General features: G+C 34.6%; 1 protein-coding gene across 3 annotated transcripts in view; it reads right to left on the reverse strand.

The window, feature by feature from the left end:
- LIMD1 (LIM domain containing 1) overlaps positions 1-16,378 on the reverse strand; it is an 80,003-nt gene that overhangs the window by 11,494 nt on the left and 52,131 nt on the right. For all 3 annotated transcript variants that reach the window (XM_087916752.1, XM_026717829.2, XM_026717830.2), the window contains exons 4-6: positions 8,105-8,172; positions 7,156-7,218; positions 4,330-4,460 (exon numbers count right to left, since the gene is read on the reverse strand). In XM_087916752.1, the coding sequence (XP_087772878.1) occupies positions 4,330-4,460; positions 7,156-7,218; positions 8,105-8,172 (262 nt within the window). The remainder of the gene's footprint in view (positions 1-4,329; positions 4,461-7,155; positions 7,219-8,104; positions 8,173-16,378) is intronic.

Raw genomic sequence — 16,378 nt, forward strand, 5'->3', positions numbered from 1 at the left:
CTAATCAATTTCCTTTCCTCTCCATGCCAAATTTTATCTAATTCTTGGTAGGTCATGTTAAAACCAAATTGTTCTTTATCTTTTTTGTAATGCGTTTTTATCTGCGCATAGGGCCACCATGTTATCTCTTTTCCTTGAATTTGTATTTGATTCCTATCCTTTAACTCTCTGGTTTGATGTAATAGATCTTTATATCTTACAATATTATCAAAATCTAAAATGTTTGGATGTGTAACCACAGTGGGACCTTACATTAATGTACTTTTTTATCTTTTCCCAAATAGTTAATAACACACTCCTTATATAATGACTTTGAAAGTACAAGTGGTGTTTACTCTTTCCATCCCACATAAATGCGTGCCATCCAAGTTGGAGATCAAAGCCCTCTAATGTTAAGATCCTTTTATTTATCAAATTAACCCAATCTGAGCCAAGTTGCTATCGCAGCATAGTAGTAGTGTTTTGCAATCTAGAAGACCAAAACTTCCTTTCTTTCTATCATCCTTCAATAATGTATATTTTATTCTGGGTTTTCCCCCCTGCTATATAAATTTGGATATATGTTTATTTAGTTCTTCAAAAAAGCTTTTTTTCAACTTGACTGGCACCGTCTGAAATAAGAACAACAATTTTGGCAACATATTCATTTTTACTATTGCAATACGGCCTAATAGAGATATTTATAATTTAGCCCAATTATCTAAGTCTTTAAATATTTGAATTGTTAATTTATCGTAATTATCTTTTTTAATTGATGAGCACCTAGCTGTCAGCCAAATCCCCAGAAATTTTACTTTATTTACCACCTGTATCCCTGATCTCTTTGTTAGTTCTTTCTTTTGTTCATTTGTACAGTTTTTTGTTATCACTTTTGTTTTTTCTTTACTAATTTTTAACCCTGCCACCTTTCCATATTGTTCTATTTCTTTCATCAAAATGGGTGTCATTTCCAGGGGATCTTCCACTATAAATGCCCTATCGTCAGCAAATGCTTGAAGTTTGTACCCCCTTTTTTTTTACTTTTAACCCCCTGATCTCTTGATTTTGTCGGATTTGTACCAGTAGTGTCTCTTCTGCTAATATATAAAGTAGGGGAGCCAAGGGACATCCTTGTCTTATTTATCCTTATATAATCTGTATATTCCCAATTTATTAATGTTTTTGCAGTTTGGGTATTCTATATTTTTTAATGAATCCTTTTTTTTTTTTTGCCAAATTTCATGCCTGTCAGCTGTTTAATAAGAAAATTCCAATTCAAATTGTCAAAAGCCTTCTGACCGTCTAAAAACATCAGTGCCATTGTTTTAGTTGTGTGTACTTCATAAAATTCTAAAACATCCATAATTATTCTTGTATTTGTCTTCATTTGTCTATATGGCAGAAACCCATTCTGGTCAGTATGAATAATTCTACTTAATATTTTCTTTAATCTTTCCACCAATATTGTGGCCAAAAATCTTGTAATCTATATTTAAAAGTGATATTGGCCTATAATTTTGAATTTTTTGTGGGTCTGATTGCTCTTTGTGAATAAGGGTTATATATGCTTCGGTCCATGACTTGGGTATATTAGCACTATCCAAGGCTTCATTATATAAGTCTGTCATTAACTCCTCCAATAACTCCTGAAACTCCTTATAGAATTCAGACAGAATTCCATCCGGGCCCAGGGTTTTATTTAGTTTTTGGGCTCCAATTGCCTTTCTAATTTCTTCTGTGGATACTTTATTATTTAAAATATTTTATTATTTTAACATTTAAAATTGATTCTCTTAATCCATAATTTCTGGTATTTTTTTCCCCTTCAAATATTGATTAATAAGTTCTTCTGGTACTTCTTCTTGATTGCATAGATTTGTAAAAAAGTCCTTGGCAATATCTTTCTTTTCCTTAGCCTGAGTACATACTTTCCCTTCTTGGAGAGTTACAATCGTTCTTTTTCCTTGTTTTTTATTTTATTTTATGGGCTAACCATCTCCCTGGCTTATTTGCATTTTCAAAATAATTTTGTTTTCCTATTTTAACTTCTGGGTTCCAGGTCTTCCTGCATACTTAAATTTATCTTATGTTTTACCAAATCTATTTCTTTACTAGTGTTTTGATTATTCGGATCAATTTGTCTATTTACTTCTAAATCTTTAAGTTTCTTTCTCCACACATTTTGTTGTTGCCTTTTTTCTTTATTCTTTTTAATACTATAGCCAATAGTTAAACCTCTCACGTAAGCTTTTGTTGTATCCCAGAGGTTTTGAAGGGACGTATGTTCTCTCTTATTTATTTAAAGAAATATTTTCAATTCTTTTCTCACCATTTCAATATATTCGTTATCTTTTAGTATACTATTATTAAATGTCCATCTTCCAATCATTCTCTTTCTTTTCCACTTAATTTGAATAGGGTTATGATCAGCCCGTACATTTGACAAAATCTCTATATTTTCAATGTTTTCCATTAAGCCTGGGTCCATCCATATCTGATCCATTCTAGACCAAGAGTGATGGGGATCGGAAAAGAAAGTATATTGCTTTTTAGTTCGATATAGTTCTCTCCACACATCCTTCAAATTTAATTCCCTCACCATGTTATTAAAAGAAGATGGGAATAGTCACCTTTTATTTTTATTTATTTATTTTTTGGAGCTTTTATAGTGTTTGTCCTTGTCTGAAACAACATTTAAATCTCCTACAATACATACACTTATACATTCAGTTTCTACTATCTTGTGATGGAGTTTATTATAGAATTCTTTTTGATTTACATTCGGGGCATATACTGTAACTAACAAAATCTTTTTCTGGTTTAATATTATTTCTATAAATAACATTCTCCCTTCATCATCCTTATATACTTGCTTATGTTGCAGCCAATCTTTTATATATACTACGATACCCCTTTTTCTTTGATTTGAAAGAGCCCAATACATTTTTCCCAAATTGGTATCCTTTAGGAGGTCTGCCTGTTTATCTATGATGTGTACTTCTTGTATTCATTATATCTGCATTTTGTTTTTTGAGTTTTTCAAATGACTGTTTTATTTTTAATGTTGAGTTTAAACCATTGATATTAACTGATAATTGGGTGATTTCTCTGTTCGTGTTACTGTCTGTGTAGAGCGTTTTTTGTTTCTTACCTTGTTCTTGGTTCTCTTGTACTTGGTCTGTTATCCTCATCCTCTCTAAGTTTCTGAGATTCTGACTCTGGTGCAAATTCTTTCTCTTTGGAGAGTTGTTCTTCCTGACTTCTTGTATTTAAATCTTCTCCACTTTCACATTCTTCCTCAGGTCCCAGATATTGTTCGTGAAATTGATGCGCTTTCTCTATTGTATCAGTTTTATATTTTTTATCCTGCCATGTTACTAGGAGCCCTTCTGGGGTGAGCCATCTGAACGATATACCATTCTTAATTAACTGAGATGACAAAAACTGGTAGCCTTCTTTCCTCCCTAACTCTCCTAGGTATTTGCTTCAACGTTACCACTTCATGATCTTTATATATCAGTGGCTCGTCTCTGGTCTTGCTGTATAACATGTCTCATATCGACTTTCTCGTGAATCTGATGTGGATTTCTCGGGTAGTCTGTGTCTTTGGGTGTAATGGGTATATACTCTGTAGACCTCATCGATGTCATTCTCAATTTTCTGTTTGTCTTTCTGTAGGGCTGTTGCTATCAAATTTGCCATTATTTCATGTAGATCTTCCTTTTTATCTTCAACAATGTTCTGGAATCTCAAATAAAATGATGCTTTTTCTAATTCTACATGCACCACAGAATCCCGAAGTTCACAATGTAAGACTTTCCAATTTTGTTCCGATTCCACTAATCTCTTTTCCACCACCTCAGTTCTTGCCCCTCCTGTGTTAGAAATTGTTCATTTTTTGTCATTGTCTCCTGCATCTTTCCGATTTTGCTATCCAAATTTTGTATCTCATTCTTCACTCCTCCTATTTCCGTTCTCATTTCTAATTTCATGTCTTCATGATTCCTCGCTATCAGTTCATGGGTTTTTAACCATCATTTCCTGCATCATAGCAAGCGTTGACTATACTACCTGCAAACTTTGGGCGGAACTTGTCTTTTCTGCCAGTAACATTGCGTCAATCAATCTCTGTCCCAGAGGTGAAGATGTCACTGTTGTAGGTTTCTTCCCTGATTTTACATTTGTAGTTATTGTTGCCATTTTAACTATTTGTAGAAGCTCTCTCCAATCCACCATCAACTATCCCATGCACACATTTTCATCAAACACCAATAATATTTTAAATCTTTATTACTTACCGGGACACAAATTATATAGATTGCAATTTTTCAAATTTAATTTTTTTCTTACTTGTGGTAATCTCGGACACAGTAGATTTTGTTCTCACTGTCTATTGTGAATGGCACTCCATCAAGACATTCATTACAAATCACACAGCGGAAACAGCCTGGGTGATATGACTTCCCCAATGCTTGCAAAATCTACAATAAGAAATTCAAAATTATCTTCTTTTTTAAAAAAGCATGTAGTTTTAAAATGCATTTCTAAAAATGCAAAGGATTGAATGAATGTTAATCTAAATTGTTGGCATGTTAGAAGTATGTGAATAACAGGCTGCACCATAAAACTGAGCAATGTTGTCTAATATTTGGTAATCAACTGGGATTTATATTGGTGAAAACTCTTCGTTTAATTGTAGTTTTATTATATGGTAATATTTTTAGTATACAACACCACAGCAAACAGTAGCCACTAAAAGAAACCTCCATATTGGGGTAAACATGTAAACCAATTATGAATCTTACATAGCTCTTTATCTTACTGGACCTTAATTTATGATACAATAGATAACTTCCAAGAATAATTTCAAATCAACCATTCAAATTAATTTTTAAAATAATAAAAACCATACTATCAATGAATGCCAAGAGTAAAATACAAAATGATGCAATATCTTTAAGTGTCAATTCTTTTCTGCATACATGTTGCTTTATTGGATGCTGCTTGTAAGGGTTAGAATCTATGGGAGAAACAAACATCTAAATTTGTCAAGAAAGCAGTATGTTGAATTGTACTGATTCGTTTGGAAGGAACATTTTGCTTGAGTTAAGAAGGTTTTCCAAATTAATGTACTAACTACTTTATTTACTTTATTTTAATATAAACATATTACATACATACATACAGACGGGAGGTTGAATAACTAGCCTGTGTTGCAACCGGAACAATCTGGAACTGAACACACTCAAAACCGTAGAAAGTAGTAGACCTAGGAGAAATTCTCCCATACTATCACCTCTTACAATACTAGACAACACAGTATCAATAGTAGAGACCTTCAAATTTCTAGGTTCTATCATATCTCAAGACCTAAAATGGACACCTAACATCAAAAACGTCAGCAAAAAAGCACAACAAAGAATGTTCTTTCTGTGCCAGCTCAAAAAGCTCAAACTGCCCAAGGAGATGCTGATATAGTTCTACACAGGATTCTGTCATCTGCACATCTATTTGGTCTGGTTTGGTTCTGCAATCCAACAAGACAGGCACAGACTTCAGATAATAATTAGGACTACAGAAAAAACAATTACTACCAACCTGCTTTCAATCCTTCAAAAAGACCCCTTTTTTTCTTTAAAACAACTTTTTTCTTGTCTGTAATTTTTCCTTATGTAATTCAGTAAATAACTAAAAATTCTATGTTATTCTGACTAGGAATTTTAAAATAAGGTACTAAATTTAGCTATACTGCTAAGGATTACTAGTGGCTGGGTGATTTTAAAACAATGACTCTCTCAGTCCACTGTTTTGGTCAATGACCACAATCCTCTGGTTGCAGTCATCCATCTGCTAATGTAATTGTGCACATTAGCAGATGGCGTCCTAGATTAAAGAGAGCAGGATGCCTCAGGATGAGTTGAGGAAATCTTGGGAGGCTCTCTACTCAGTAACTAAAAATCCTTCCTGTCCAAATCCAAGCAGAATTTTTCATCCCAATAGATAAACATTCACATGTGGCCTTCCTCAGCCAACTGAGCCATCCCATCCTCCTTATCTTAGTCTGCTTTCTATTATCTGCTTCAATTTCAGATCCTTCTCATGACCTGGCAGAAGGGTATGGCTTTGGACAGAGCTCAGATCCTGAAAATATCAGATATTTCTCCACCCACAAGACAAAGTCAGCTTTTGCCCAGGCATTGAAGGGAATATGTTTGGTGGAGACAGGGGGCGGATCCTACCGGTTCGGTCCGGTTCTATAGAACTGGTAGCTCCAAAGAGCAGTTGACACTGAACTGGTTCGCTGGGATGAGGTTTTGGTCTGCTGTTTGGCCCTCCCACCCACCTGGCTGTAGGCTGTCCTTTAATGACTGCATTATCCTCCTCAGATGCTTTGTGCGGCACAGCTGAGTGCAGCTCATCAGTTGGAGAAGGTAAATGCTTGCCAGAGCAGGTAGCGCGCATGCACATGTAGCGCACGTTTGATGCATATTCATGTGCTCCCCAAATCTATTGTTATGCCGGTCGGATCCCACTTCTGGGTGGAGACCAAAAACATTTCCTTCAATGCCTGGGCAAAGTTGACATCATCTTGTGGGGTAGAGAAATATCTGACATCTTCAGGATCTTTAGGATCTGAGTTCTGTTTCTCCATTCTTTCGAAGGAGTTCAGCTCCCCTCGGCAGGCAAATCTCAGCCAGCCCTCCTGAGACAAGAGGGAGTCTCTTTAGCAAGGAGCAACAGCTTGCAATCTTTTCTGCTGCATTCCCCATTGACTTTCTGGAGAAGATAGAAGATGAAAGAGTAGAAATGGCAATTCTGTCTGCAGGCTGTTTGAAAACCAGTTGTAAGTATGAACTGGTCACCAAGTAACCAAATCATAACCATGTGACATCAGGGTGGGGTCAGTGTGATGTTTCATTTAGGTAAGAAGCTGTTGCAATTATGAGCAGTTGTTAAACAACTGATTGTAAGTTGAGGACTACCTGTACGACTAGTTCATTGCATTTTCTCTTAGTTGCTTACATCAATATACTGTATTTAGAAGTTTTTCCTGCTTGCTTTACTTTTTGAAAAAAGTAATCTTATAAGCTAAATTGTAATACTGAATTGCTAGTGCATTATTTTACACTGTTCTTTTCCCCTATTGGTTTTCTCTATAAATAAAATGTCCCTTACCATATCCATGATCAAATGACCACATATGTAGCATCGATCAGCTGACTGTTGAAAGCCTGAATACTGCAGTTAAAAACAAAAACAAAATTGTTTAAGTATAAAGATGTTCTTTTTAACAGGAAATCAGACCAACAAATGGTCTTTTCCAGCACCTTGAATCTTAAAAGCCATTCTCATTTCCTTGCTTTTAAAAGCTTCCTAAATGCTAATATAGTGTAGCAATTAAGCAAGTGAAATCCCCAGTTAAAATCTCAGCACAATGTAAACATTATTGATCTCTTTTCCAAAAATTTGGGGTAAACAATGCTGAGTAATCTGAGTTGTTAACTAGAAACATCAATTCTCAGAAAATATACCTAAAACCCAAACATTTTAGTAGACATACAGACATCTGGTAAAAAAAAATGATAAAACATTCTTGAAGATATCACAATGCAAACCCCACCTTTCCATACTTGCATCTTGGTATCAGATGTCCCTATGTAAATCACATGGTTTGCATCATAGCACATAGGATCAGAAATAGTGAGACAAGAAAATACACGCCACATTTGGTGTTTCTGTTAAGTATTTTGTATACTTATGGGAACATATGAACAACAATCTAGATTGTATCTTATGCACCCGTAGCTCTAAGTATGTTAATTATCAATAAATGTCACAGTACACTTATGAAAAATAAGTCATCATTACTGATTGCTTCATTTAATCTTATTTTTAGAGACACTTGATCAGAGGAAGTTGATGAGAAGTGGGTTTTTTAACTCTTTACATTACTTTTAAAATAAAGTAAGCTTTAGCCTGGAACTACTGAAAGACATACAACCTAGTTCATAAGCAACATTACATTTGTGCTATCATTTTATGTTAAATAAGGATCCTCTCACTTCTGAGAAAAATAATTTTTTGACCATGATGAGGGTCATGGAAAAGACTGCAGCACACTTACTAGAAAGTCTTCTTCACAAAACACCTTTCCATTAACAAAGTAAAACGCCTTCCCTCTCAATTTTCGGCCTAGAGAATAACAAAAATATAAAATTAAGTGTTAAAAATGAATAATTCATATAGAATGTAGAAATAAAATATGTTTTGATATTTATTCTGGGGCAAAGCAAACAACTCATCTATTTATGTCATGGGAAAAAAAGATGTACTGAAAAATTATGCCACCAAGTACATGTACAAGTGGTTCTTCAAATAAGATCCAAATGAGCTTTACCCTCATTCTGTTTTTCATGAAGCTTTGCTCCAGTATAATATGGGTCTCCAATTTATCTTCTGTACAAAATTGGGTGCATGTACTATTACAACTGTAATGAATAGAAAATAACTCCCCATTCTGTTAACCACATAATGAACCCCACATTAGTATACACACCTGAAGGCACAGCAACATTTTAGATTCTAAAGATGAAACTTTATTGCTACTCTAACTGCCTTTCTGGTTGCAGAATAGCATAACTATGCTATAAATATTTAGAATGAAATTTAGATTCTGAATAAGAATATTATTATTTCATGCCAATCTGCAACCAAGATCAATATTTATTGTTTTATAATCCATATCCCATTACTCCTTCTTTTCACTTCCTCAGTGAGTAGTTTCTTTAATGGAAAACAGTTTAGAACAGAGTATGATCAGCTTATCAAGACACATCTCAGTAGTTACTCAATAGTCTAATATTTGAAAATAAGAGTCAATAAGAGAAGAATATCCACATTCTACTCCCTATACTAGATGAAGGAAAACTTTAATTTTATCTATTAATACCTAAAGTTCTTGCTTCAGGTAAAGGGTACATCCCCCAAAACAGGTTGTTAGGAATTGATAGTCACCTAACAGTTGGGTTGGAAATATATAAACCAGGATAGACATTTAATACTGTCTCTTTAAGGGAATGCTAAAATTGTAATTGGGTGTGGTTACTCAAACGTCCATATGATGGAGCCAGAAACCTGGTTTCCTAGTTGTTAGTTGCTAGATGTTCTTTTTTTTTTTAAATAGATTTTATTAAATTTACAATTTAAAAACACATCGACAATACATTTACAAAGTAGAAAGAAAAACGGGTAGGGGGAAAGAAGGAAAACACCCAGCCTAGCACACCGGATAAAGGCTGATTGGGGGAAAGAGAAAGGATATAGAGGGAGAGAAGGGAAGGGAAGGGGAGGAAGAATAGGGTAGAAATAAAATTAAAAACGAATGATATCTTTTTGTGACAGTCTGTAAGGATTTCTCTTCATCATATCCAATCTACTCCTCTTTTCCATTATGTTTAAGTTACTTTTTATCATTTACATAATTTGTCTCTGTGTAAGCCAATTATACCATGAGTCCCAGTTGTCGTAAAATGTTGAGGACTCTGTTTTTTAATGCTATCGTTAGTTTATCCATTTCAGCACACTCACAAATTTTCTGAATAACCATTTGCTCTGTGTATGAGGTAATTTCCAACATTGAGCAAAGGCTAATCTAGCTGCGGTTAGAATATGGATTATTACATATTTTGTCTTTTTGGATAAATATCTATCAGAGATCCCTAACAGGCAGAACTCTGGTTTATAATCTATTTGTTCTTTAGTTATCTCCTCCAACGATTTTCTGATTTTTTGCCAAAATTTTTGGGTAATTTTACAAGACCACCACATGTGGAAAAATGTTCCTTCAGTGCTTTTGCATTTCCAACACCTTGAGCTCATGTTAGGGTTCATCTTCGCCAACCTCGAAGGGGGTAAGTGCCATCTATATAACATTTTATACATATTTTCTTTGTACGCCGCCGATTTCGTAATCTTGATGTTTCTATTCCAGATCTTTTCCCATTCTGTTAATGTAATGCTTCTTCCAATATTCCTACTCCACGTTATCATGTTCCCTTTCACTATCTCTTGCTCTAATTCTACCTCCAATAAATATTTATAAAATTTGGAGATATTCTTTTTATTTGATCCTAATAAGATTTTATCTAAATATTGTAATTTGCTATAGATTCCAAACTCTTTGATATCTTGTTTGTATCTGCTATGGATTTGTATATATAACCAGTGGTTGCTAGATGTTCTGATGGTCGATGTTCTTGGTTCCTGCATTTTTCCATATTGACTGTTGCTGATCGTTGTACTTTTTGGATTGCTGTGAGTCTATTTCCTGAACTGTTTATGATACTGGATTTTGATTTTGGATTATCCCTGGACTGAATACTGTTTTAACCGTGTATGACTTGGACTGCTGGCTGGACTTTGCTTAACCGTTTACTGGAAGTAAAACCTACATTTTACTATTCAGTGTATCTGTGCTGGTTGTGTGTTATTCAACATCACTCTCACTACATTTCCAAGTGCACTCATTCTCCTCACAGGGAATACCTCAACACTAGTTATGGGCCCAGGCTCAGATAACTGACAGTTAGTGTGAATACACAGTACCATAAACAGACAGCTGTTTACTGTTTAATTGTGGGTTGCTGTCCTGGTAAAGATGGCACAAGACACGTCAACTAGTCTATCACTGATAACTCGGTTGTATGGAACAAACTAAGTTTCCTGGTCAATGAAGTGCAGTCTACTTCTGTGTAGAGAAGGGTTATGGAATGCAGTTCAGAATCCACCGGATGTAAATGCTTCGGATCCAGCTAATGAGGACGATGCCAAGAAGCTTGCTGACTTTAAACAGAACAACGAACAAGCTCTTTGTATAACTGGACTAACACTGAGTGAACAGCAGCTCATCCATATTCGTGGAGAAGAGTCTGCTGCTAGGTGTTGGGAGAATTTGAAGAGGATTTATGTTCGTGACAGTGTAGGTGCACACATACATCTTACACGTAAACTGTTTAGAGCACGTCTTCTGAAAGGTGGAGATATGTTAGCTCATTTGAACTTTATGAAAAGAACTTTTCAAGAGCTACATGAAGAGGAACTGATATTTTCAGAACTGCATCAAATTTACATCATTCTTTCCTCATTGGATGAAAGTTATGATGATCACGTATCTTCACTGGAAATCTTGACCAGAGATAAACTGACATTGACTGACATAACCGGAAGGTTGTTAGAAGAGGCAAGAAGACGGCTGAATAGGGACCAACTGAGAGAGAAACTACCACAAGAAGAGGATTTGTCTTCAACTGCCTATACTGTTAGGAAATGTTATTCTTGTGGGGCTAGGGGACATATAGCTAGATTCTGTAAGGAGGGAAATGACAGAATACTGGTAATCACCAGAAGGCTAAGAAGAATGTTAATTTAGCTATGTCTAGCAATTCAATTGTAAACCATGATTTGTGGGTAATTGATAGTGGAGCATTGCAGTGCATTACTAGAAATGGAGAGGTTTGTAATGATGTCCATGAGTAAGCAACATGTATCATTGGCAAATGGATGGAAGATGAAAGCGGCTGGTAAAGGTACTGCATATTGTTCATGTGTAAACGAGCACTTAATATGTTATTTGTACCTAAACTGAAATTTAATTTGTTATCAGTAAAGACTTTAGTTAATATTGATTATGTAGTAACCTTTAGGGGAGATAACTGTATAATAGAGAAAGAGGGTAAAAGTGTTACTGCTAATTTAGAGAATGATTTATATGTTATCATTTATACATGATGACTTGCAGGTAGCTAACTCAGTTTATAACAATGTTAAGCCACATGATGAATGTATACATTTACTACATAGACGTCTGGGGCACATTAATTTCAATATGTTGAAACAAACTGTTGAATTTTCAGATGGAGTAAAATTAAAACCCTATAGTAAGTATTTAAACTGCAATGTCTGTAACCAGGAGAAAAGCAAGGTTATTCCAGCGAACAGACTTAATGGGTTTAAGACCAAAGAACCTTTAGAGGTTGTGTTTGCTGACATAACTGGTCCTATGAAACTCAGTTTGGGAGGTGCCTGCTATGTTTTGAGTATAATGGACCATTACTCACAGTACAGTTTCTGTTATCTAATGAAAAACAAAACAGAAACATTCCAACATTTCCTTAATTGACTAAGGTTTGCAGACAAAAAAATGAAACACAGGGTAATTACTTTAGTTACTGATAATGGGACTGAATTTTTTAACAATAGATTCCAAACAATGTTAAAATTGGCTGGTGTCGAGCATAAGCATTCTGCACCTTACAAGACACAATATAACTCGTTTGTAGAACGAAGGGGGCAAACGTTACAAGCCATGGCTCACACTATGTTATCTGATTCAGGTTTGCCTGAAACACTGTGGGATGAAGCCATAATGTGTAGCAACCATGTATTAAACAATGTGGTGAACACAACAACTGGTGAATTGACATTCACTCGTTGGCATGGCAGAAAACCAAATTTAAGTTATCTACACACATTTGGAGCTCCAGCATGGGTGCATATTCCCTCACAAGTAAGACTGAAAGGGCAACATACAGCTAGGAAATTATTTCTCGTAGGTTACGAGGCCAACCATAGATGGTTTAGATTTTGGGATCCAGGCACAGCTCATGTTTACTGTAGCACTAGTGCTAAATTTCTTGAGCACGTTGGGTGGCATAAACTAGAACAGGAATCTAACAATGATGTTATCGACACCCAAGTAGTCCCTAATGATGAGATAGTTAAACTATCAATAGTCATTAAAGAGGAAGAACAGGCACAGGAGGAGATAGAAGAACAGGAGCAGGTGGAACAGGAGAGTCCACCAGTAAGCCCTGTACTACCGAGACAATCAACCTGAGTAACACGACCACCTGATAGATATCAGGCTAGTGTTGTATGCCAAGTGAATACAGTTCCTAGTAACTATAATGAACTGAAACTGTATCCTGCTAAGGATCAGGCTGCTTGGCAGGAAGCAATGGATAAGGAACTGAAATCTTTACAAAGACTGGAGGTATATGAAAATGTCAGGTTACCACCAGGTGAGCATGCCATAGGGTATAAATGGATTTATAAACTAAAGACTAGTGTGGATGGAACTGTTACTCATAAAGCCAGGTTAGTAGCACAAGGGTTCAATCAGACAGCAAACGACTACAATGAGGTGTTTGCGCCTAGTCTGAAGGCTACTACATTACGAGAAGCATTAGTGTGGGCAGCTAAAGAGAAATACATTCTAAATCATTTAGATGTGGAGACGGCATATCTGCATGCACCATTGCAACACACTATATATTTAAAGAAACTTTTAGGTATAAAAACAAATGATAATACATCTGATTGCTGGAGATTGAAAAAGAGTCTTTATGGCTTAAAGCAATCAGAATATGAATGGAACCAGTTAAGGAATTAACAAATGCAGGTTTTGTAGCTGGCATGGCCAATCCATGTTTATTTAAAATGGAAAGTGATGGTGTAATTTCATTGTTGCTATTGTTCACTGATGACACAGCATTAATCACCAAAACTGAACAAGAAGCTACTGAAATAATTTCACTATTAAAAAAGAAATTTAAAATAAAACAGTTACGAGAAATTAAACAATATCTTGGTTTAAAAATAAATAAAACTAGGGAAGGATACAAAATCTCACAGGCAGATAAAATTAACCAGTTACTGAAGAATTTTAAAATGGAACTTTGTAAACCGGCTAAAACATCAATGAGCCAGGCGTTTAGCCATAGTGATGCTCAAAGTCCTGTTTTTGATAAGAAAATTTATCAGTCCTTGATTGGTAGTTTATCTTATCTCAGTAATTGGTCAAGGCCAGATATAGCATACTGTGTTAACCAATTAGTGAGATTTAACGCTGAGCCAAATGAAAGGCACTGGCAAGCTGCTAAACATGTGTTAAGATATCTGAAACAAATGATGCATTATGCATTATATTTGGAGCCTAAGGATGAACTGCATATGCCGATGCAAGTTTTGCTACAGACATAAATACACATAAATCTACATCAAGTACTGTTAGTACATCAAGTATTTTTAGGAAATGTGTTGATTGGATGGAGGTCTATTCGACAGAATCATCTAAGTTTATCAACAATGGAGGCTGAATTCTCATGTTTATCTCTATTATGTTCAGTTTGTTATAAGCAACTATTGATTGATATGGAAATTGATGTAACAGATTCTATTGTTGTATATGAAGACAACCAATCAGCGATTCAGATGGCTTCCGATCTTGCTGTGAAAACAAGATCAAAACACACTGATCTAAGATATCGTAATGTGAGACAATGTGTGCAAAGTAAAATGATTAAACTGGAGTACTGCATGTCAGAGAATAACATTGCAGATCATTTTAATAAAGCCCAAGGCTCTGTAAAGCATAAAGCTTGCTGTGAGAATTATGGACTTAAACTGTAAGGTGGTCTGTTTTTTTTTGAAAATTTTATTTGGGTTTTCACAAAAAATACCCATAATACAAATAAAACATCTTTTTTTGAAAATAGCATGGTCCCGGGTTACACTTCTTCATACAGACACAAACTCAATTTCACGCTCACTTTTATGTTCTATTCCACATCTTATTACTGTTTTACATTTTCTAAATAGTTTTTCTCCTCTCTTAATTTTCTCAATTTTATTTTAATTATCTCATCTCAATTCAAATCATTATATTTATATTTTTGTCTGTCCTGTTTCAATTTCATATTTTCTTTTCTCATTAAACAAATTTTCTCCTGTAGTTACTAATTGGAGTATGACACCTTTATATCTTTTAATTTTATCCATTCAACTCTTATTTAAGCTTCAATATATACCTTGAGGTTATAACATTCAATATAATACATAACTTCCAATCAAATTCTGCTTGGTACATTCTTAAAATACACACTATATTCTTTAAAAGTGATTATAAATATATGTAATTAAAACACTCATTCCATTCCAATTCAGTTCTATCATTAATATTCATTAAAGTCTTAACTTCTTTAACATTCCTTTTCAATTAAATATCATACTTCCTTGGGAACACTTATAAGCTTTCTGTAATTAATTTTTTCCCCCTATTACTCTTCCCTTATATTTTATAAAACATTAAATAATTAAAATGTTTCCATCCTTCCCTAATTCAATTCTCTCATTCGTTTTATTTCCTTTATTTATTAACAAACATTTCACTAGATTACAATAACTATTTTATCCATCATTTTAATCATACTTTTAATCATTTCATATTTTCTAAAATTATTTCTATTTCTAATATAACAATACTATCTTATGTACCTTTGCAGAATCCCTTTTTCAATTAAATTTTCACCCATTATCTCTAAATAGGCCCTGTTTCTCCAAATCTTGTTTCTGTCCTTTATAACTTCTTTTCCTTTCCTTCTTCCCTCTTTTCTTCTCCCTCCCCCTTTTACCCCCTTGTCTCTCTACTTGTAATTCTCTCTTCTGTATTCCCCTCTTCTGTTGCTTTCTAATATTATACTTATTTTCCAAACTATTCTTCCTTTTCTTGGTTGTTTTTTCAAATCTTAAACTTTTCATTCTCTTTCCCCCCTTTCCTTTTTCCCCCCACAAAAAATTACTTGTTCATTAAAGATGGCTTCTTCTTTGTCCCAGTCTTCTTGTTCTGCAGGCATTTCTTGTTGTTTCTCATAGTTCCAGATCTCCATTTCTAAGAACTGAAATACGAAGCCAAAAGAACCCCTCCCTTCTTGTGCATCTTCTTTGTACTTAAGTTCCATTTTCAGTTTATCTAAAAGTAGTGCCATTTTAAACACTTTTAAACAACCACCCGATTGATTTTAGTCATTCAAATGCAATAATCAAAAATCCAACAAATAATCAAGATACTCCCAAGCTGTTTCTTCATGTTTCTTTTTTCCATTTTCTCTTCCTGGGGTTCTATTATTTTGTTGCCAAGTTTCAGTTAAAATGTATCTTTTAGAAGTCTTGTTGAGGTTTTACTATAAATTCCTTTTAATACCCAGCAGTCTCCTCCTTTTCCAGATCCTACCCTTTTATTCTTTTTATCTCCTTTCCTGCTTTTAAAAGTTTTTAAGTATCCAGAAATCTTTATTATCCCTTTGACATTTTATTTTCAGCTTAAATGCCTATTGATGTCAAGGTGGATTTTTTTTCAATTTCTTATTTAAATCTCTTAGCTGTTAGTTTAGGGAAAGAAGAAGAAAAACCAAATCCTTTCCCTTTTCTCTCTCCTTTGCTGCTTCAAAGTCTTCTTTGGGAACAATGTTACTTTTATTTTAGTTTAAATTCCGGGGTATCTTAGTTGTTGCTTTTGCAGTTTAACCCGGTCAACCAAAACTTTCTCTTCTTATCTTCCTCC

The sequence above is a fragment of the Pseudonaja textilis genome, chromosome Z (assembly GCF_049901715.1).
Source record: "Pseudonaja textilis isolate UNSWEBS1 chromosome Z, rPseTex1.2, whole genome shotgun sequence".
NCBI lineage: Eukaryota > Metazoa > Chordata > Lepidosauria > Squamata > Elapidae > Pseudonaja > Pseudonaja textilis.